The sequence below is a fragment of the Cariama cristata genome, unplaced genomic scaffold (assembly GCF_000690535.1).
Source record: "Cariama cristata isolate BGI_N322 unplaced genomic scaffold, ASM69053v1 scaffold12200, whole genome shotgun sequence".
NCBI classification, from domain to species: domain Eukaryota; kingdom Metazoa; phylum Chordata; class Aves; order Cariamiformes; family Cariamidae; genus Cariama; species Cariama cristata.
The window spans coordinates 3,105-28,056 of NW_009594133.1; the positions used below are offsets into that span (position 1 = coordinate 3,105).

Sequence of the window (24,952 nt, forward strand, 5' to 3'; positions counted from 1 at the left end):
AACGGCAGAGGCAGACTGCAAAGCAGTTATCTTTGCCGAGTTTTTAACGATAGTTATCTCCAGGTTCAGTAATGCAAATTACAACAACTCAATATTGCACGCATGACATCTTTCTACTAATGAAACAAGAAAATAATGAAATTTCAGCCATCTGAAAAGAAGGATCTTTTTCCATAGGTTAATTTACCTAGATATTTAGAAAATGTGTAGGTGTCCTTTTGTTGACAATGGTGAGGCAGAAGTATCATTTGGCAGTTTGTCTGAGAATGAACGTAACACTTCTGGCAGACTGGAACTAAGACTGAAGAAATCTTGATTGCCTGAGCAGGGAAAAATATTTTAAAAGAGAAATCCTCTTTTACTGATTTGTCTGTTCTTAATTTTTTGTTCACAATGGCTTTTTCCTGACAGATCTCAGAATTAACTTGTCATCTCGTTTCTCTACCTCTACACCCATACTCTCAAGGCTAGAATTGTCTGCCAGCCCCTTCTCCTCCATCTGTGCAATAAGCTCTTGGTTTCTCTCATTCTGTTCAGTGAGATTTCGGAGAGCATATACTGCCCACTGGCTCACAACTGTTGGAGAAAGTTAAGGATCATGTATTTATTTAAACACAAAACAATGCTTGTTTTAATTTATTACTGCATTCCCTTCCTCCCCCTGCACCCGCCCCCCCCATCCCTCAAACCCAGAAAAACAGTACAAATCAAGGGTTTGAAAAAGTAAGACATTTACAGGCAATGACTCTGAACCTGCAAATACTTGCATATGAGGTAATTTAAGTTTAAATGAGGTATGTCCATTAACTTCAGGCAAGTTTTCTAGGTTTTATCTTGAATTAGAAAAAGAAAAACCAAAACACAAATGAACTGCAGGAATTAAAAGGACATATTGTTTTAAACCAAAATTACAGTTAACTGAAATGTTCCAATGATCTTCCTAGTGAGATTAAAAAAAAAAAAAAAAAAAAGTCAGTCACTGTGTTTAGGATCCGAACACTTCAACACTCCACTTCCAAGGACTGGCAAACAAAATGAGCTGTAAATCAGGTACAAGAAAGATGACAACTATTATTTTCACTGTAAAAGTTGAAGAAATGTAGAGAAAGAGAAACACATCTTACCCAGGTTAACAGCTGAAAAAGGCACAAATGATGTAGGAGACAGTTAAAAATATTTAACTTTTAATGTTACCTAAACTCAGTTCTTTGTGCCTGGGTGCTTTTACAAACCTGCCAACTGAACAGACACTAAGATCACCAGCAGGTAGCTCCTGCTCATGTTTAAATGGGCACAAGCTGCAACTCATTCACCTTCTAAGGTGGTCCCTTGAGGCCAGGATTGAGGCACATGTCAGGGCCGTAGACAAAGGATTTAAATTCCCAGGATTATCAGTCAGGCATCTTCCAAGTGAACTACGGTGTTCATTTTATGAAGTGTCAGAGATGTTAGTCCCAATTCTGCAGCTGAAAAGCTATGTTATGATATTATCTTTCCCAGCTTACCCATATGGGAGGCAAGCCATTCTGAATCACACAAAAGTGGTTTGCCTGCAGGGCACCAATTATTTACTACATGTAGCTTCACATCCAGTAGAAGAATATGCATAATTTACTCATCTCCTTGACATCTTTTGGGTTGAACAGTGTCTAGGCACAGAGATAAGACAGTGTTCTTATGGGCATTTGCCAGGGGGTGACTAGGAAGGGAAAACTCCTCAGTTGTGGAAGATGGGAACTTCAGCCAAAATAGTAAAATACAGGAACTGGACTCTCTTACACAATCTGTCATGACAGCGGTTGGAAAACCCAGTACCACTGGATGCACATTCTTACAGTAGTAGTCTTGCCATTTTCTCTGTGCACCTTGCACTGACTGCTGCGCCCACCTTACTGCCACCTCCCACTACCCCTTAGGCTTACACACTTTCAGCAGAGGCAGACAGTCTTTCATGCTGGGTTGCTGGATGCACCAGGCAACGGGGATGAACAACAGCATGTAGCAGAAGCAGTCGTCTTAATGTAAGACCAGGTCCTGCCTTCACAAGTTTATGTTTTAAGAGAGGAGACTTGATAAACTGAGAATACAGGAGAACAAAAAAACCCAAGTTTATGACCATATCTAACCACAGTGCTACTTAGATGTCAAAAGAGAATAGAGAAGGGACTGAAATAAAAAACACACGAGGAATCCTCAACAGAGAGAGGAGCGTTTAGATGAAGAGTAGCTTGGACAAATATCACAGGAAACATATACGCTAGGGAACAACGCTGCATTGGCATGCATCAGTGAAACAGTCCTCTGCCTTTTAATAGCAGTTTACATTTATTTTCACACTCAAGCAGCCTACAATTGAAAATCAAAAATGGCAAACCAGTAATAACTACAGGGCTTTTTTCTGACAGAGTTCTCCAGACTTTGTCAGGAAACATGGTGCACACCTCTTTCATTTAAAAAATTCTGGTGCGAGGTAATGACAGAGGAAGTAATTAAGAAAAAAAAATTATGTATCACATCAAAGCCTTAACAGGTGAACACAACAGAGAATATCAATGTCATCTCCTGTCAATGTATCACTACTATAGTTAAGTGAAAAGACAAGTGTCAAGCTACATTTAAGTTACATAAACTGAGTATTTCCACTGAAGATTATGTTTGAGTATACAAAACAACAATACCAAAGAAATAAAATCATATATGAGCAGAATCTCACTCATCAGCTCCTGGTGAGAACAAATTACAGAATAGTGAAGTGTGCACACTGATGGATGCAGACGAAGAAAGGCTGATACCTGGCAGGTCTTTCCCAGGTCTCATTTAGGGCATTTCACGAGTGCCAAAAAGTTATGCGAAGTTCTCCCAATGGACTGTGGGAAACATGCTGCCACCCTCCCTGGCTCTGCTTCCGGGATGAGGTGCAGACTTCTCTCGTTGTGTTCCTAAAATACAGCTCTGCATAAAATACAGCACTTCCTTAAAAGAATACCTCCTAAAAAAATAAAAGGAATTTTCAAAGAGTGACAGTTCTCAATCATGCAAAGCGCCACACAGAGAAAAAAGCACTCTCGAAAAATTTTTTTTGAGCGTTGGGAATAGTCCTGTTACCATCGTCTTTAAGTCCTTCAACACAAAAACAGTGCTAAATCCCACCGCAAATGATGTTTCCCTATTATCATATCCATTCATGCTTACATAATATCTAAGACATCCCCATTATCTTATGAACTCTATCATCATTATTGCATTTATCATTATTGACTACTGTAGCTGAAGCTGCAAAATGGTTTCAATAACATTTTCACTCATTGAAAAACTCTTTTCTGTAGGTAGGTCTTCCATTGTAAATTCAGTCATGAATATGCATGATTTCCCTTGTTCGCATGCTGTGTGAGGCTAAGACCTTTGGATGGCTGTGTGCAGAACTAGACAGACTTAAGTGTCAGCAGAGATTAAAGCTAGTCCCCAGCTAATATTCACATTACCCTCTTGCTCCTCTCCAAAGATACAGACACAGAGAGAAAATTAAACATATTCCAGAGTCTCTAATCCTACCAACACTTTAAGCACTTTATTGTATGCTCAGCTTTAGAAAGAGCTTCTAAAGTTTCCATAGTTACTACAAATAGGAGCATGAGCCGGTTTGTTGTGAAACTGCATAAAAGAAAAGAAATGCAGCAAGCACAGTAGATCTGATTGCACAGACTTGTCTAGATTTTTCCCAACAGGACATACTGCACTCTCTAATATATATTATAAACAAGATGACAATATCTCTGTCACAGTGCAGAGGTCATACTAAAGAAAGAAAATTAATTTTATTCTGCAGGAGCTTCGTTACTAGACTACCGGTGTTTAGTAAACGAAAGCAAACACTTGTAAGCATTTATAGCAATTCTTTTCCAAAAATCCTTCAATACTGTATGCTATGGGGTTCCTGTTATTTTGACTTATACAAACAATAACAAAACTGAATCAACTTGCCCTGGGTTCAATATTTCTGTAACATCTTCATACAGCAATTTAAAATTTATCATCTAAACTCCTCTGGGTCATAACTTCAATTGTCAGGGAGGGGGGAACACAAGGAGAAAAGAAGAGAGGCGAAGAAAATGTGCTAGGAATCTGCCCTAAAGGATGAAAAATTTTACTATCTGGAATCAACATAAACCATGAAAATCTATGCCACTAAATCCCATGGAAGTTTTGCCACTGACTGCAAAGAGAACTTTTCACAATTCTCTTGTTTCCTTTCATATGGATTCTGCTACAAGCGGTCGCTAGAGTCAATGCTAGCAACAGCCCATGGGACTGTTTAATGGCATGTGAAAGTACAACTGCGTACTGTCAGGAGTTGCTAACCAATATCTTACTGTGATGTATTACTGGAGGGGAGGACTTACAAACCATTTCCCAAAGAGAGTATTCCAGCTTTCCATTCTCATATTGGCAGGTCTAATTTGGACTAAATGTTATTGGCAAGTCTACTGCAGCCATCAGGACCCCTACGAATTGTTCTATAAAACAATCTGGATTCTATGTATGAAAGATAGTAGATGTAATTATTAATGAGGTTTGAATCTGACAAGGTAGATGAACAGCAATGCATAAGTAATCTTGAAAGTATGTTGCTGAAAAAGGAAAGTAGTAAGTTTTAAAAGTTAAGTATTATCAGTAACTAATACAGGATACTGAAGAGTGGTGACAAGGAGAATGAAATATGTACATCTGTTTTCTTAAGTCCCTTTGATAGTTGTTGATACTGAGGAATTTCTAAATATAACAACCTTGGTGGAGAGTTTGATTTATTACATAGTGTAGATACATTTTTTTTTTCTCCAGTTAGACCATTTCCTGCACTACAGTTGATTTTCAATAAGTAAATGATTACTTGGGAAACTTTCTTCCTTAAGAATCATTTGGCCTAATGAATAAGAGAGGATATTCTTTGCCCAATTCCATTACCTCATTTAAGTCAGATTTTTGACTATTTAAATATTAACTACATTTTAATCAAATATAGGAAGAGATACAAAACCTTACCAAGAATGACAACCCACATGAGTTGGAACCCTAGTCAAACAGGCTGTTTATGCAACAGCTAAAACCACTCCGCTTCTCTAAGAGCTTTTCTGGAACAGGTCCATAGGGCTAAAAACCAGAGATAATGAAGATACAATTCTTGTTCATTGTATTTCTTTCTGGTCTTCAACAAGTAATCTAATTATCACTAAAACTTCTGTAGACAGGAATGAAATACTAAAGCGTCACATTAGAAGAATCACTTCCACTTACAGACCTGACTGGACCACACTAAAAAGACATAAGCCATTTCCCCCTCAAGTCTTTCAGTCTTTTTAAGTGCTTTTGTTTCACAGCAACTTAAAAGATAATTCTTCTGACCATAAAAAGATGTCTCTAGACAGCTACCACAACTGTTCATCACAGTTTGGATCAATGCGCTGTGATTGACCACACGTAGTAGACAGTCAAGATTTTGGTCCCTCACAGTCAGCCAAGTTGCTTACAAAGCTCTACAAGTTTCTTCCTGTTGGGGGTTTTAGTAGTTATACAAAGTTTGAGAAGCTGTGTAAGATGATAGCAATTCCTTACAACTCCTTTACCTTTTTTATATAACTTTTATGTGTGCTTCAGACATTACCCCAGAAGTATTCACAGAAAATGCAAAGAACTAGAGGTTTTATCTTAGTTTATCTACTTATTTTAAAGAAGCTAATTCATATTTTTAGAATTAATGCTTTGGACTCTATTTATACCTGACATTAAATTACCAGCATCAGAAAATTTCAGGAATTCAGCCTACATAAACTTAAAATACTCTGCCTAGAAGTTAGAATAAAAAGGTCTAAAATATTTCAGTGCCCTGTATTTTTATTTATTCCATAGCAGTTATTACCACCTATGATTACAGTCATCACATTCTGGGTTTAAAAGCTAGAAACAGGCAGTGCTGCATCAGCTGGGAATGTCCTTCCATCCTTCCTCTGCTTGACCTGGCTCTTGCAGAGCAGACACAGCACAACTCACCTAACCTGGAAGCCTCCAAGGTGGAGTGGCACCACTGGATGCTGGAAGAGGCATTTATTCCTGATCACGCTTTTTAGGGATAAGATTTGTAACACTGGGGAACCTAAAGCAGAGGTTCATTTCTCCTACAGGTAGCTCTCACCTGGCCCAAGGGATCAGCAGGAGGGTTGGACCATCCACCGTCACACAAGCTTCCATCTCCACCACTACGTGGCAGCAAAGCTTCACTGGCCATGCATGAGATGAGGTGCCTGCAGCCAGCCTGCACCCTGCTCCTCACCGGGACAGGACCACCAGGCTGGGCTGCTGATGCTTACTGCAAGCACTCCCCATACACATTTGCTTCCACAAAATATTTTGGTAACGACAGAAAGCCTGTTCTCAAAAACCTGAACTAGGGTTTGCAGCTCGAATTCTACACTCTGTAGAAGCACGCTGCTTTGCCAGAGAAAGATCTCAAACGATACCATCTCAGGACTGACAAACGGGTAAAACTACTCAGCTGAAAGTAATCAAAACAATTTCAATACTAAGGCAACAGTCTCCGTAATTCACAGCCTACAGAAATTAGGAAACATCTGTAGCAGAAAATAATTGTACATTAAATATTGTTTTCCAGTTCCCAAGCCTTCACTAACCTCCCATACCAGTAGTTCTCTCTTCCTCTAGCAGACAATCACCATCTTCCTGGCTGCCTGTACTTTTATCACTCTCTGTCCTACCCATCATCTGTAACGATGAAACCATTTCTTAAAGTGTACTTTGTGGGATACAAGTTTCTTTAAAATGGGACTGATACCTTCTGTATAATCAGACAGGCATGTTAAATCTCATGCATAACTTTCAGTGAAAGTTCACCCATTTAAGTATCTAAGGCCAACAAATATACTTTAAGACTAGAATGGACGATTATACCTTTTTTGCTCAATACTTCTGCACAGAACACAAACAATGAAAGTTCAGCCACTCTTGAAATCAAGCCTGTCGATTGTTTCACGTACAAGATATTTTCATACCTTTTTCTGAAAGACATCCAATGTTGACTGGGAGATTTCACTGTGTCCCTAAATAAAGTGTTCCAGTGGGTAAATACCTCATTCATTATAGCCTGTGACTTATTTTTTGTTTCAATTTGTTTAGAACTGTTTCCAAACACTGATTTTCACTACAGATTAAAAAAAAAAAGATTTCACAGATGATAATCAAGGCACTCGGCAGGCATCTTTTATGTACACTAAAGAGAGAAACTGAGGGAGGTATTCCAAGCTTTACATAATTCTTGTACCTCTTCCTTCCATTTGTATTTTCCAGCATCCCTTTTGAAGTATAGGCACCAGAGCTGTATCATAAACTCTACTAAAATCTGCTATATGGCTGATTACAGGTGTAATGCAGTTGCCTGCTCCTTCTGGCTATTAGTAATTCAGAAAAAGTGAAAAACTAAAGCTCACAATATTCAGCTGCCTTCTCACTCCTAGCTATGCTCCCACAAGTACAGCTCAAGCTCTCCAGGTCATTCAGAAACACATTTTCAGCACTGTCCAATTCTGACACCCAGAGTCAAATTGTGAGGCTCATTCTCAGCTCCAAGGCTTGACTGCCTTTAACTACGTACTCACGTCAGTGACGTCCAGCTAAATGGTACCCAACGGTCACTAAAGTGCTGCTTACTGCTTCAGCAATTTGGGTTACTAGGACATTTCTTACCTAAAGCAATGTGGGTATTTTTCTCCCCAGATCACTAGTATTTCTAGGTTAAGAGATCACACAAGATACCACTGAACAATATTATATATCCAGATTGCCATTAATCTTTAATGCCTGCCAGCTAAACAACGTTTAATCCATATTCTATGTGCCTCCTTTCATGCTCTGTGGGACTTAAAAACACAGTGCCAACACACCTTAGTACACTATGAAATTAAACGTAAAATTTCAGTCAAGTACTCCAGAGCTAGAAAAGCCATAGTACATGTTTAGCTATGTCAGGCTATTTTTATTATCATGTCTCATGTCAAAACTTACAGAATTTTAAAAAAAAATTAAGCCATAACCTCTGGTTTGTTTTACTTTTTCCTATACTCAGACTTGTAATACTAGTTTAAAACCATGAATACGACACATTCATTTTTGCTGCTTAGGCTGCCAATTTTTTTTTAAATTATGACTTACATTTTTAATAGAAACCCATAATTATGAGTAACTATAAATCACCTGGTTTGAAAACAGAAAGAATCACACTCCTGATCAATCTCAACCTAATGCTCCACAGTTACAATATTCTGTTCTTACAGTCCTTTCTATTACACTAATCCCATTTTAAGAATTCATGACAACTAAATCTGTTAGTTATCTATAAGAGGCACCGGTGTTAGCAGGTTGTTACATTAAAAAGAAAAAGCTTCAATTGCTGCTACCTAACTGTTAAAAATGCCTCAGCTTATCTTCTTTTCCCAGGTACAGAAAAAAAATGCAGAATTCCATTTAGTTGAAACTCGTGTATCAAATTACTACTAAAACCTACCGCAAGCATTGAGATGTAAAGCACTAAAGCATAGGGGGATGGTAATCGTGTTCCCAAACTGATTAAACATCAGGCAGATCGTAGTCATTTTAAATTTCCTTGGATATGTAAAGAAAAAAGCTTCACCTACACACAGAAATACATTCATGTGCATTTATATGCATACATATAGAAATGAATAGCTTTTACAAAACACTTTAAAGTGGAAATCATAGAAGTCAAATAAAATTTTCAAAAATTTGGCAGTAGACTTAAAAACCCAACCTAGTTAACACCTGAGATGTGGTCAAGCTAATTATAATTTATCACTTTAAGGTAGATGGCAAGATAAGCTGATTCACAATTTGGACAGAAACTCTTTTTCTATTTATAATCTCCAGAGATTCATCTATTTATATAGATTGAACAAGGATCTGTATGTCAGCTTATCTTTCAGCATTGTACTTGAGTATTTTATTGATTCAGTGTCTCCGAATAACTTATGTGGCATAACTCCCACCCCTGCTGCTTTTGGTAATTCCAAACATCACTTTATGACAAATAATCAAAACAATGAAGGTAAATGAAACTCCAGTTCCAGTCTCATAGACACCATATGATGCCCAGCGTGCATCCAAAAATAACAACAGTTAAATAAATGGGTGTTTTGAAATAGGCAACTAAATTATAACCAACTAAGGTTTTTCTCTCATGTTTTGCAAAATAGCCATTAGCCACAATTATATCTGCTACAATTTCAGGAAATGGTTGCACCTCTCCTTGAAGAAATCTCAGAACACCGAAAGTCAAGAACAATTCAATAAGGTCAGTGGAATGGACTGCAAATATACCCTTAGTGAGCACGGAAAGGTTAGATTTTGGAAACTGTTTTTGAAACAGAAAGAACAAAGTCTAAACAAAGAACTGGGAAGTGAGGGAAAAAGATTTCAGGAACAGGAAGGAGCTACATAGGACAATGCATTCATCAGCTCAAGTTACATTGTTTTAAAAATAGTGACCAAAAATGGGACAACAGAAAAATGTCAGAATAAAGACATTATGCAAAGCATTGGCTATATGACGTCTGAATATTCTTTGGAGGTACACAAGAAACAATGTCAAGAAGATAGACTGAAATACGATAAGGCAGTTGTAGAAGGCATTCCATTCTCAACAATATTTTTGAACCACTCCTAGCTTTATTTAAAACAAGCAAAAACCTTTGGGTCTCAAATTTCTAGTGCTCTGTCTCAGCCCAGAGGGGAATTTTTCAAAAGAAAGTCTACAGAAAAATCAAGCAAGCTGTTTGGGCTATAAAAGCAGTGAAATATTATATTTTCTCTGTTTCTTTTTTTTTTTTTTTTTTTGGTGCTCCTGGTAACTAAAGATCCGCTTTCTTTCAAGAATTCAAGCCTGTCATGGATTTAAATCCACCAAAAGGATTAGGGCACAGGACAAATATGACAATATTTGGTTTAGAAATAGAGTTATTAACTTTAATTCCTCACTTTTACATGCATGAGTTGGTGCCTACAGAGATTACCCTTCTCAAGGGATTAGAAATATTATAATGTAACATTTAAAAGAGCCTTCTTGCAATCTGTATACCTCTGTCAAACCTCCTCTAGCTCTAAGAGGGACCCTGTACATCACACGTGTTTCTTAATGATGGTGGTTGTCACTTACTAGAGCTGGGTAGAAGTCAGCTACTGAAGAACAGAATTCATATTTACATCTCTGCAAATCTGCTTTAGTATTTTATATACTGTCAAGAAAATTAATACTCCCTCCCCCCCTAAACTCTGAATTTTAGTATCATCCTGCAGATGCACTAAATAAACTGCATCCTGAAATTACAGAATCAGCAACCTGAAGTATACCATTAGGAATTACAGCTTTGTTAAATGTCCAAACACAAAATTTAATCTGTGGCCATTTCTGGAAACAAAAAAAGGGCCAATGCTTTCATTTCTCAGAGTACCTTTTCCTGTACTGCATACTGCATTCTTTCTGTGGTCTTAGTCTTTTTCATATTAGGACAATGTTGCATTTGACCAGAGAAAACTTGTTTTTGGGGAACAGTGTGGATTACCAACATAGCTAGTAGATGTAGAACACCTCACAAGAAAACGTCACATTTTTGGTTTCATTCTAAAGTAAACATTTTCTTGCAATAAACATTTCAGAAGTACAGTCTGAGTTGTTTACCTTTAACTGAGTTCTGTTCCAAAGAGTTTGCAACATATAGAAAAGATAAACAATGGGTTAAGACATGGAAGTCGTATTATCCCAACTCTTCAGAAGTGAAGCCAATGTCAAGAGTGATTTAAAACAAGATTAGGTTACACAAATGCCTCCGGTACCCTTTTCAACAGAGCATGCACCTAGATTCTCTCTCTTCAGAGGTTTATAATAATCCCACTCCGGACACTTTATTCAGTATCGTATAGAAAAACATCTTGCTTAGAATGAAATCCAGATCTATTTAGTCCATTAACACTTCTGTAAAAACAAGACTGCTTACTTGCAACGCTGCTTTCAAGAGCATGAAAATGCCCTGATACATAGTGACAGAAGTAAGCATTGGTGGGCAAATGACCTTCCCAACTAAAACCAAAAGCAGTGTTTGGGAATAGCTGTGTTTTTCCCCCTTCACCATGAAGAGGCTGAAGCCTCTTGGGAATCACTTAGGAAACCAGCTCACTACTGCAGCCAAAAACACCCCTCCTTATCATACAACACTGAGGGATTCCCTTGTGAGCCACACAGACCCCCTAGGCTGCGTTAGTATCTAACAAAATACATCTATAAAGAACTCACAGCAACTTGCAGGAACAGGATAGGATTTGGTCTGCTGAATAAGGTGAAAGAAATAAGCCCCTTTCAGACTGTTCTTGCTCAATGAATAACCACACTTGTACCTGTTCCAGCTTTTAGTCTGATCAGTTCATCTGAATACAATTCTAAGATATAGAGAAGCAGCTAAGGTTTGTGCATATGCATATTCTCAGCACACAGGAGTTGAATTAGCCTGAACTGAAGTATGGCAATACAGCAATGTCTTCCTGCTTGACCATTATTTTTTTTTCATCCTAGTTCCATCTACAATAGTTGGCTTCCACTCGGCTGATATTTTGTGTTGTCTTTGGCACTACGAACCTAAAGGTTCAGGCCAACAAATTTCTGCTTTTTACCTGTGCTGACAAGTCCCATTCTTCCACTGTCGACCTCAACCACGGCTGGGTCACTAAAAACTTACTATCTACCTTTTTCGTTAAAGTCATAGTGACACAATTAGTACTAGTTTACAGAAATAAGATTCTTATAGTGCTTTGTGTCCAAGGATAAGTAACCTGTGATAATGCAAAAGCGAAGCCCTCTACCAAAGAATACACTTCCATTTAGCCCAGGCAGACTTTAAACTTACTTGTGCAGCAAATCAAGTGTCAATGGGATGAGCAAAAGGGTAATTTCTTCCAAGGGGGCAGAACTTGACTGGATGTGAGGAGGTCGTTACTGTTTTCAACAGTAGTCTAGGTCCTTTGCACTGACCATATCCACTGAAATAACATGATTTTATGTACGCTTATGAAAATACAGAATCAAATAGGTCACCTCCAACTACTAAATGCATTGGCAGTGCCTAATGTGAGCTTTCCAAAGAAAGGCAACCATTACTGATGTAACATTATGCTGTATTTTCTTGCTAACATACATGAGATAGCCACATTTACATAAAAATGCTCAACTGTATGATGGTTTACTCTAAAAAGTCAACACACACTCCTATTTTTGCTTTCTACTGGCTTCTATTCAGCTGTCAGGCTTTTTTTACAGTATGTGGCCTGTTTTAGGTTGCACCCTGTAACTTAGAAATAAAATGTCTGTCAGCTCCCCCAAAAGTCTTTGCTGGCATCTCACAAAAACAAACTGCCATTGTCGTAGACCATAGAAACTTGATTTCTTCTAGCTTTAGCCAGAAGTTTCATGAACCACAATTATACTTGCTTCTGCCATGAAGTCAAAAGCATTTTCTATCTACCTCTCAGATGACTTTCAGACTGAATATAATAGAAGCAGCTTAGGGAAGGAGTATCTGAAAATTAACTTATATTTTCTACATTTTCATCCATTATTTGAACTAAGGGGTCTATGTATGGATATCCACAGCAACCACAGGTTTTCCTTTCCCAAATGCTGAAAATTCTTACTCCTAAAACATAGCCAGCTGGGTGTTTACTCACATATGTAAACATATATATGTGTGTGTACATACACACAGACACACCCCCAGCAGGATATTTTTTCTTCAAGTATGACTCTACTTTTGGCTAACAGAAAAATATGCCTGATTAGGGGTTAATATAATATGGACTCTTATATAAGGTTATTCCAATTAAATTCAGACATTCACAAAATCAATTTATCAAGAGACCTACTGTATGAATCTCAAAAGGGTAAGATTGGCAAGCATCCTAAAAACCCAAGAATATTCCATCTTCAAAACTGCATTTCACTTCTGACTTTCAAGCTTTACCACTAACTAACAGCTACTACATCGCAGTACTTTGGATAATATGTTTTTTCCTAAAATAGTAATAAATATTTCTAAGGACAGCCATTAAACCAAAAACAAAACAAAACAAAAAGGTACATAGGTACATCTTTGTGTGTTACTCATGAGTGTAAATGTCAGGAAGTAGCAAAAAACCAGACAACTTAGCTAAGGTAAACTGAAAAGTCTTCAATAATAAACAGGTTAGTTTATTTAAAGTCTTTCATAAGCACCGCTTTTTCTAAGATTAGTGTTAACAGTCTTTTGATCAGAATGGCCTGGCCTCCCTCCTTATGTTTGCCTTAAGCAAGCTGAATCTGTGAAAGTCAGAAATAAAACTGGAAGGACCCATAAGAACTCAGGATGAGATAAAAGACAAGAACAAAAAGAAGAGCTCTTGTCTGATGCTAGAGCCTGTCAGAAATGTGGAAGATGGTGGCTCAGAGAACAAAATAGAAGATATTTCAATTTAGAACACCTTTTCAACCCAAATAACCTGAAAAACAGGATCTGGAGTAAATTTTTTACTGGTATTACCCAGATTATCCACTCTGCTGTTCTGTGGTAAGTTTAATATATTTGTTTTTAAACACACGTTACATAAGTAAAGCACAATGCTCCCAACTTCTCAGCAGCAGAGTAAGAAACTGAATTTTCAAACCCAAAAATTTATCTCATGAAAGAACTTCCCCTTAATCTAAAGGCAAACAAGTCCACTTGCATTTTTAAACACTCTTCTTTTGAATACAGAAGGACACTTATGATTAGGTTACAGCCAATCCAAGATGGAAGATTTAACGGGTATATGAAAAGTTAAAGTTACATTCACCCTTCTCTGCAGTTTAACTTTTCAGACCCCAAGGACTAATGAATTGCATGTCCCCAGTCTCACTCTGCTTCTCTCTCCTGCTGCGCTAAAAGCCTAACAGCCGGCAGTTGAAAATCTGGTATCTTTCAGCATTTCTCCACTGAATTTACTTGGAGCCATGCAGAGTTATAGCAGCTGAAAATTAAACATACCAATTCAAATAATTGTAAGAGGTACAACAAATTTCTTCTTAACCATCCATAATCATGTTCATGTCTGTTACTAATGAAGGTGGGGTTTTTTTGTCGCTTTTACTCACGAAATATCCTGAAGGAAAAAATACTATTTCTTACTATAAATGTGAAAGATACAAGTCTGCCTGAGATGTAATTAGACATGATAACAGTTCTCCCAAACTGGGCACGGAAAGATGAATTCAAATCTAAAAAGTTAAAGCAATACAAACATGTCAGTTGAACTTCAGCTAGCAATCTCATAAGCGACGAACCTCCTGATATTTCTATGTACATTACAGAACTGTTCAGGATCTCAAAAGATGCAATTTTAAGGTAATGACAGGTTTACAAAGGAATTTATTTCAAGATAAGAGCACATCCATTTCTTCTTTCAGTATGCTTCCATGCGCTACAAATAAAAAGATTTATCAAAGGATTTCTCCTCTCAAAGGTAATAAAGAGCTCTTTTAACATCTAACACGGTAGTCCAGCTTCTCCTGATGAATTGCATACTTTAGGGAAATTTTATTTTTTTTTTCCCATCCAGAAAAAAAATCCTAGCACTTTTACCACAAAAGTTACATTTTTCTTTGGAAGATTTTGTATGTGTAATTTGGAGGCAGAACTTAGTAAAATGTGGAATATCAGTATATCAACTGTGTTTTCAGTAGAAAACATAATGACATCTTAACTGTAGAGCTTAGGTGTCTCCAAAACAGATAAAGATCAAACAAAAATGTGCATCTACAGAGACTTTACTAAGAAATCTAAGAAGTTCTTATATAAAAGGAATCTGGATGAAACTTTTTCCAGTCAGTTTTACCCACGGAGAAATCCAAGTAACATAGCCTGAAACCACAAAAACAGGCACTAGTTACAAGAATGTAAAGAGAAGTTTCTGGACATGAGTCCCCGAAGGAACCGTGGCTGAAGAGCTACACTGAGCTTTCCCTTGCAGCTTTCTACATCACCTTGGCAAACTGCAGCACCACTGAGTGATCATATTTGAATTTCAGCAACTCTGTCAACAGCCAGCTCAAGAGCTGCCTAAATACTTCCTTTTAATTAATCTTCCTTGAAAAGAGAAAAAAGACAAAATATATTCAACTCTGGATCACAAAGTTACAATGCAGGCAATTTTAGGATGTTTCAATTTTAAGCAAGTAGGCTTTCAAATCTCAGTAAGAGCACTGCTCTGGTTTACAGGTACCACAAAATGGATTTGTGCCAGACAGGACTGGGTACACAGAGAGAGGAGAGAAACAGTCGTATCTCTTCAGAAGAATGTTATACAACCGAGTTGGGCACCTCCATGCTACTAAGGACTTGGTTGTGGTGTCTAGAAGTAGTAGAATATGCTGCAAAGCAGATGAAAGCAGAGACAGATACAAACTGTAAACTCCTTTTCTGTTTACGCTGAGAACACAGCAGATGAGCAACATTAGAGGCAGGAGAGAAGGAGGGGAGCATTAACTTCATGTAGCACAAGAGCACCTGGAATAGCTCTAGGTCAAAATGATAAACAGAGTAGCAGCCAGAAGCTGTGCTCCAAAAGCTGATGCAGCAAACTTCATCACAGCAGGCTAGTCCTCCATCTGCCCAAGTGCTCCTTATTTTTTCACATACCTGAATAGTGTACACTATGGATCAGTGGTGAAAGCTCATACTAAGAGGTGCCGTTACATCTTTAAAAGCCAAGTAAGCAAAGTTTTATCCTCTGGTAAGAAGTTTAAAGTACAGCCATAAAATGTCAGCCTGTATCAATAGGTGTAAGAAGTTCCACACTGCTCAAAATGCAGTAAAGGCTCCCATGGTATTTTATTTTCATTTCATTCAAGATTGTAAATTACAATGCTACCCTTTGAAGGTCTCAAACTTTATTCTCTTTTATTAACAGCTGAAATGAAGGATTAATCCTAGAAAGAAATTCTAAAAGTTATTGCACAGCTGCGCTTTCCAGCAAAGGAAGAGTAACTCGGGACCAAAACTCAAGGTTTTCTCAAGGCTGCTCTTCTGCTTAGGGAAAGGTAACTCTCCCTGCCCTTCCTACCACATCCAGCGGTGACCCTTACCACAATCGGAACGTGGAAGTACAACTCTGCTACTCCATGCACTGCCAAGAGATACACTGTCAGGTCTCCAACTGTAGGAATAGTGACGAATGTAAAAACCTTGCATACAAAGCAACAAAGTGAGTAACTCAGAGGATACTTAACACCCATTGCTCCTCCACCCAGGTTGTTAACATTTTGCTATCATCTGTCCCTACATTATTTCATCCTTTTAAGATATATTTATATGTAGATGATGTTCTACAGCACACAATTATGAGAATATGTAACATTTTCATAACTTCTTTTGGTTTTACGATACTTGTTAAAAAGTGAGCTTTTTCTCACAAATTAATTTAAAAAACCTGTTTCATCTGTTCAGTATAACAAAGCGGACATGACTCTAGACAGGAAAGGCGTTTGATTTCCAGACGCACTTATCAGAAACTTACAAGGAACTAATGATTAGATGACAGAAAATAATACCTCACCCACTGAACGCAGCAGCAGGATTACTATGCAGTTCCTGAAGAGATGAATAACACAAAGTTATTTCCCTCCAATAGCAATCTCTCTTGGAAAGTCTCTGCTCTTAAACCCCAGGAAAAAAATCCCAAGTATGACACACAATGCCATTTATATTAAAATCTCCCCAACATTTCAGTAATCTGCACCATTAAGTCTCTCAATTATACACATTTTCATGACCGGTTGCTAGCCTTGTCTCTGTGCTTAGAATAAGTTCTCCAGTCAGATTTAATAAGCATACAGAATTGATGGGGTACGTCTTTCAGTCTACTGACTAGATTTCAGTTGAAGCGAAAGCTCCAAGATCTGATACAATAACCAAACATAGTCTTAATTCAGATTTCTATCACCGTTAGCTCTCTGAATTGACATCTGCAAACGGGTAATATTTATTATTTTAGGAAACAGAATATAACCACAGTTCAACTTACTCAGAATCCTGTTCATGGAAACATATTTATGAGTTTGCTCACTTCTGAACCAAGCATTTAAATACAACGTAGAAACTCATGAGGCCAGTTAGACTTAGGTACCAAGTGAAAGCAATGCTGGCATAAATATATTAAACCCTCACATCTTTTCTCATGAGTCATATTCAATAATTTGAATTCTTTTGTAAAGGATACACGGATTGTTGTCATCAATGCTGCAGTTGTCCAGGATCAAGGGGATGCCATCTAACTCATAAACCTAAATAAAAACAAAAGTTTAATTTAACAGATGTCTCAAGAAAACCAATCGTGTTTCATGCAAGAAATACGTAAAAACATAACAGCGATGTTTGTTTCCTCAAAAATATTAAACATGTTAACATAAAATGCAGAGTAAATTTGGTATTATCAGCAGTATCACAAAATAGTAATACAAACAGACATTAATTTCACATTCTTCCTTCATTTAGCATGTGTTTGACTGAGGTATTTTCCATGTCGTGCTTCCCGCACTGAGCCAGAAAAGCTATGCTTATTGACAGCTCATGCTTGCTTCCAGAAGGAAGAACCACAAAAAACTACCAAGTGAAAAAAAAAAAAAGGGAAAAAAGTTGAAAGCCACATATACACATGCACACAAGCTAGCATGGGGATCATGTGTCTGCTGTATCTTCTGTATCTATGCAGCCTTCAAAAGCAGTATCAAGTAAGAGCCACTAACTTTTTTCCTTTGATAAGGTGTTCATTATGTCATTAGCAAACCAGCTAAGATGAGAATTGTCATTTTTTATTTTCTATATATACATACACGTGAATTCACAAATTACACTAATACATTTGTGTGTGTGGATGAGATAATAATGTATAACCCTAAGAGACTCATACATACATTCACACCCAGACTACTAAGAACTCAGGACAAGCTGACGTTAACAACAGACCTGCAGCATAATTCTCTTAAGAGAAGTATATTCCACAAAAATCTATCTAGACTTCTAAGGTACACTGTAACACAATACATCATCATGTGTATTTATAGCTTTGGAAAGTGTTACTTATTTAAATAAAAAACAGTTCTAAATTATCTGCAAAATTTCAACCTTGGAAATACCTTCTGAAGACATATGAGCTTTTTTTTTTTTTAATTACAAAAGTAGTTTTAAAAAGACTTGAGAGCTTGAGGATTAACTGTTTATACTCTTATACCCGTATATTATTTATATTCTTTAAGCCACGTGGACATGGTCGTGGGCAACCTGATCTGCATTTAAGCAGTGGATCGGACAAGAGATTCCTCCAGAAGTCCCTTCCAACTTCAACCATTCTGTGATTATGTGATAGCCAAATCGTACATGTCCAAATCTTAAATAATTAATTCCCTAAAATTTCATTTCAAACCAAGAACTAGTGGGCAAAGGAATTTAGACATAACGTCAGTTTAGGTTGTGGCTTGATGATGGGATTCTCTCTTCTATCTTTTTGCCCAAAATAAGATGCGTTTTTATGTACCACGTCAAACAACAAATCACAAAGTTTACACTGCAGGATGGATCCTCTTTCTGAAATGCAAGTTCTATGGTAAGAGAGTAAAGCTGGGTAGGAGGAGATTTAGATGTGAAATCCAAAACAGACCATCAATGAGTAAAACTGAATTCAGAGACAAATCTGAGCACATCCCTCTTACAAGTTCCTTTTCAGATAATCTTACTGCAGAGTCTCAAGCTATAACATGAGGAAGTAACTGAGACAGAAACAGAAACAGGCAAGGCTTACACATAAGAAAAGCAAAGAGCATTGCTAGCTCTTAAGACCTAACTGGCACATTTGTGCTAACATGCGTAACTATACCTACATGAAATACAGTTAATAACACAAGTTTTAAAATATCCATTCCTTCCACAAATTTTTTGTGTTTTCTCCAAAGGTCATGCATCATGTATGATGTCATACTTCAAAGCCTGAACAAACAGTGACCTTTCAGTAATACAGTACTCGCGCGTGCTTGGGAAACGTTAGTGCTTTGATTTTCATGCTGTAGCCAAACTCTGATATGCCTACAATGTTACCTTTTACTTTCCATCAGTGAAATACCGAACAGTACAAATTAATCTAGATTAAGTGCTGTCAACTGAAATAAACCATGCAGTCTGTTCCACTTCAATTCAAATGAGACGTTCGGTTAACATAGTTAAGGAAGTATGTGGAGAAAGTAAAATTTTAATTAAAATCCACACATGCTTCAAAAAGTTACTGCAGGAATATAATGAGGTTCCTTCAAAGTTAAGCGGGAACAGAAGCAGCAAACCACAGCCTTAGCAATACCTTAACGTAAAAATCAGTTGCCAACTACCGCTGCTTTACACATCTACTGAGAGTTTCTTGAATGTCATACAGTTAAACTGTGCATATAACTTGACCGAGTCAGGCATAGTTTTTGTCACCATGATGCTTTAGTATGTCACCTGTGACTTACTACACAGTGAAATGAAGCAAGGAAAACAAACCCTACAATGCACCCACTCAAGATAAATCTGCTTCTCAGTGTGACTCGCGAGGCGAAGAGCTCCGATTCCAGAACAACCACTACTAGAGAAGTTCCAGTCCATACCAGCTGTTCCTGAACCACCAGTGATCCACTGAAACAGCATTTTATGGTAGCCTAAAACTCACGCCAGTGTACCGTAATGATCTAGGCTGCAATGTAAGCTACTTCAGCAATTGCTCTGCATGTAGTAAAGCCATTTCTGCAACGAGCATGCACAGATCAAAGGAAAAAAATCACTGTTATCCACCACGCTGGCCCACTTGCATGCTGAGAGTCTCCCAAATCTTCTCATTCTCATCTGCCTGTAATCTCCCACACCAGCAGATTTTTGTAAATATCGTGAAACCATCATCCTAGGTCTCAACTTCTTAGACAGATTTAGTGGAACTATACTGCCCAATACAAAGAGGTCAGTGAATTTTTCCAATTAATTATTGGCCTCAGAGTTTCTCCTTTGGAGAGAAACATCTGTGAAACGTACAGTGCAGAGTAAGGCAGTGGACCTTTTGCAGGGATCTTCTGCAGGGCTTGGGAAAGGAGTCAATATTGCAGAAGCCTCAAATCTCACTTTAAATAAGGTTCAAAAATATCCTGGGAAGAAAACATGTAAGAAAACATGGCTGTAATCCATCCAGATTCTGGAAGAAATTACAGACAGAAACTAAGGAACAGGACAGTTCCGATGTCTGTCTTGTAAACGTAACTGCTTACATTGGCATGTACTACAAAAGATCGCTAAACCTATTCTCTGTTTACATTATTGATAACATAGAAGGCCAATAACATGGAACTGCACTGGACTGTAACAAAACCACAAGGTTATTTTATTATGAAGAATTACAATACTTTATTCTGAACTACACTGAAACAGTAAATGAAGCTGCAACCTATGTACAGGCTGAAATCTTGACCACATTGTCGTTAATTACAAAGGTTACCTAAGACAAGTTTAAAATTAAAAAAAATACAGCTCTGTGCTAGTGATTTCTAGTTCTTCAGTCAAGTCAGTACCAAAATTTTGCCCTAAAGTTACTATGTCAGTTCCTGAAACTGTTTTCTAAAAAGCAGAAAAATAGAACACCCAGCATTCAAAGGCAGGTATCTGTCTCTGCCACTTCACAACACAGCTTTACATTTCTGTCCCACTTGTTTTCTCTACTTGCCTTTGAAACATAATGAAGATCGGTATCAATGCCAGGGAGAAATCGAAATGTATTACACTTAAAAGAAAATGCCTTCCCCAGTGACAAAGTGACTGCTAGGTTTTTTTCTGTTTTTCTGTACGTGGAATCTAAGAATCTATTTCAGCTACTTAAACCAGACACTAAACAGAAGCCCAAGTAGGCAGAGATGCTATATAAATATTCAATGAGCTTATGAAAGTGACGGGCCCAGGCCATATATACCCACTGCTCTCATGGCCAAGGAATGATACAGTGTTTTATTCCAATGATTTGGGACATGTCAGTCCTGAGGAAAAAGCTATGCTTTTGTTCTCCTGATAATCTATGAAAATATTTGGACCAAAATTAAAGCTTTTATGTTATCTTACAGTATTCACATTTATTGACCAATATATAAATAAGGTCACTAGCATAATTAAGGATATCTGCCTGAACAGAACTACTTCTGATAATCTCCCAGTATTTTCTTATGAAGTTCACAGAAGTAATTATCATTACCGCAATCATTCACAACCGAGCCCAGAAATAGTATAAACTAACCGTAGACTGTTTCTTGAATCTTTCCCTCTAGCAGAAATGGAGCCAAGCTCAGGGGTAAGACTGCAAATCCTCTGAGCATGACAGTGCTTGTTGCTGAATCTGCCTGCATCTAGTAAAATCCCCAGGTCCGGCAACTGTACAGACAGTAACAGAAAACCTCCAACAAAACTAATCTCTTCAAAGTATCATTAACACTTCAGGCATTAGAAACATTACCTCGTCAACTAAAAGAGTACTATTATGCAAAAAACATTTATGCCTTTTGATAACAACAGCTTGAACATACATTATTCTTCCACCAAAATGTGACCAATTCTCAGTCTTCAATTGGTGCAGGAGACAGAATGAGAAATGCATTTGTTTCAGCCACAGAAATACTCCTATTTCTTAAAAGTTTTGTTCGTTCTAACTACAGATAAACAAAAGGCAATGCACTCTCACAAACAGAAGTGGACTACTAACAGTTTGAGTAATCCATGCTAACACTCACTCTTCTTTTTATATGTTACTGGTAAGTACGTTCACAAATAGAAAGACGAATTCTAATCTAAAAAGCAGTAAGGGGTAGGAAACAAACTCTAGAAATGAGTTAAAAACTGGGCACAAGCAGGAACCATTTATACAGAAAGACTCCAGATATGACATTCATTACAGATCATCAGTTTCCTACCAGAGAAAAAGTCTGTCTCCAACTACATTTAGCTCCAGACTATTACATTTCAATTCACATTATGGAACTTGAAAGAAAAAAGGCTTCTGGGAGCAACAGAACCAGCAAACTTCATGTCTTTATGAACTTGGCTCCTTCACTTCACGCTTTGCAATGCTCCTAGTTCTGTCACGCAGCTAAAAGTGTCAAAAACCAGGCAAGTAGCAGCACATGGTTCATAGGTACAGGTGTGCTGACGGGGTGCCAAACGTTAGCCTTCGTTTGCAGTGGATCTGGGATGAAGCTGCCACTACCCAACTTCCCCTCTCAGGAGCTCTGCTGGGGGTTTCTCATGTAGCTATTTGCCAATTCATGTGAGGCAAAGAAGTAGGAGTATAACAGTATTTCTGATACCCCTATTTCTCTGACAAATTTGATTTAAACTGGCTAATGGATATAAAAGCTGGAGGAGGTAAAGTAAGAGAGAAGGAGAAGAATAACACAGCTGGGATGGCATGACCACAGAAAACCTAAAGAATATATTAAGGTCACAGAAAACAAACCTATTGACTGTTTTCTGTTTTCTCTTAGTACCCTAGATTACTGAAATGATTACATTTCAACATATTTCTCCAGAGCTGAATCATCAAGATATTAACATCCATCTTACATGAAACAACAGCATCACAGGCTGTATGAACAGGAGCATAGCCAGTAGATCACGGGAAGCAATTACTCTCCTTGGTACTCATTAGACAGCAACCTACTGAAGGGGCTGAAGCTATGCCATGTGAAGAGAGGCTGAGGGAACTGGGGTTTTTAGCCTGGAGAGGAGAAGGCTGCAGGAGAACCTGATGGCAGCCTTCCCATGCCCATAAACTGGTTACTAAGAAGAGAGAGCTGCTCTCCTGACTCCAGTTCACAATACTTTAGAGAAAATACAGCCATAGAAATGAAACTGAGAAGGTTCTGACTGGATACACAGAAAATTTTTTTACTCTGAGGATGTGGAGCAGGCTGCCCACAGACACTGTGGGCTCTCCATCTTGGAGGTCTCCAACACTTGTCTAGAAAAGCCCTGAGCAACCTGTTTTGAATTCAGCTTTGAGCAGGAGGTTATACTACAGACCTCCTCAAATCCCTTCCAGCCTGAATGACTGTGTGAGTCTAAGACTCTTCCATCTCACGCCAACAAAAATGAAAGGGCTAAGACCATGGAAAGAAGCTGAAGTTCATTCTTTTCCTCACATTAGTTCAAGACTAGATACTTTCTACCCTAATACAACCTTTTCTTGGTTATAAGTTGGAAAAAGTTATCAGAAACCATTTATCAGAGTATGTAACAAACAGAAACAGTTCTAGAAAAAAAACCACTTATTCTTGCCCATTGGTGGAATAATCCTGCATATTCACTGACTTTACAGGACAGAGAAATCTTAAAATAATTTGTATTTTGGATGCCAGACTGTTCATACAAATTTATTCCTATAAACTCACATAACTTCGAATTAATGCCCAAGAGTAAATAAAAAGGACTCCCTAACTGTACAAACTAAGAAAAATTCAGGTTTTCTAGAGTAAAAGGTAAGTATTTTACACAATCCAACATAATGAAGAAATATCTGGGCTGACTGGGAAGCAAATAAAAAAAGGAATAAAAGTGAGGTCTAAACCCCACAATTCATTAAAAAAAAAAGAGTGAGAGCATAGGCAACATGGTTAACCTATGGCAGAAGCTTGCTAGTGAACACAGTAACCCCTAATCAGCTTCAAGGCAAAAAGTATGTTCTATTGTGTACATCCAGGAGGATGAGAAGTAATGAGCGTAAGGAACAGAACGTTGACATTACACATTCATAAAATATTTTTAACAGTAATGGTTAGTCAAGCACTGCAATACACTGAAACATGAGTCTCAAAGACTCCTGAAGCAGACTCCAATATTGCAAATCTCCACAAATGACCTGACAAATCTTAACCATGACTACTCTAACCAGTCCTGCTCTGGACATGTGAATGGTTATGAACCTTTGAATCTCTTCTGTCCCTAAGTCTGCATGACTTTCTCAGACAGAACATTGTACTAGAATAAATCATGCCAAAGAAAAGTGATCCAATGAAATACACATTGGCAATTTGTTGCCAATCTTTGGTCATCATTAAAGATACGTTCAAGTCTTATTCCTTCTGAATGTACCACATGAGGACTAGATAATGACTATCTAATGAGAAATACATCGTTAAGGCTCTGCCACCAAACAGGCTGACCAACAGGAGTCACTTTTTCTCCAAAACCTGCTTGACAAGATAGGTAATTAGTAATTAGACATCTGGGGAGAATCCAGCATTCAGTTTGAGTAACTGAGCAGCTTAATAAGAGCAGGAATATATTAACTAGTTAGATTCACAAACTGGCTTCTCTGCAGCTATGATTGTACTGAAAAATGTTATTTCATTTTTTTCATCTATGAGTCTCAGTTTTGGGTTTTTTTGTTTTTCGAAGCAGCAGAAGTGACAGGAGATGCAAAGGAGAGTCTACTTCAAAGGACAAAAGAACACTTTAATCCCTTAGTGCTAGTGGATTCCTAGGTCTACTGCAGACTACAGGCACTTTGGCTTAGAATAGAGGCATCTGTGGCTTGTGGCAATCAAGTCTATTATTGGAGTTCACCACATCCTGCAGATCTACTGAAATACTTGTGGACAGAGGCTCCTTTCTCCAGGACATCACAGCAGACTTGCTTAGCTAGTTTGAGAGCTCCTTGCACCAGCATGAATGACTTTGAGAGGTAAGAGAGATCTTTATGTCCATTTCAGTCAAGGCAGTGTCCCCAAAATACTATTCCACCTACTACACTGTTTAGGTAAAATGTTAAA

The 24,952-nt window shown here is 37.8% G+C and overlaps 1 protein-coding gene across 1 annotated transcript in view; it reads right to left on the reverse strand.

Moving 5' to 3' along the window:
• Positions 1–388: 388 nt before the first annotated feature.
• The window catches only part of ATXN10 (ataxin 10), a 75,048-nt gene continuing 50,484 nt past the window's right edge, over positions 389–24,952 (reverse strand). Inside the window, exons 8-9 of the mRNA XM_009696846.1 lie at positions 17,353–17,416; positions 389–576 (exon numbers count right to left, since the gene is read on the reverse strand). Of these exons, the coding sequence (XP_009695148.1) occupies positions 389–576; positions 17,353–17,416 (252 nt within the window). The remainder of the gene's footprint in view (positions 577–17,352; positions 17,417–24,952) is intronic.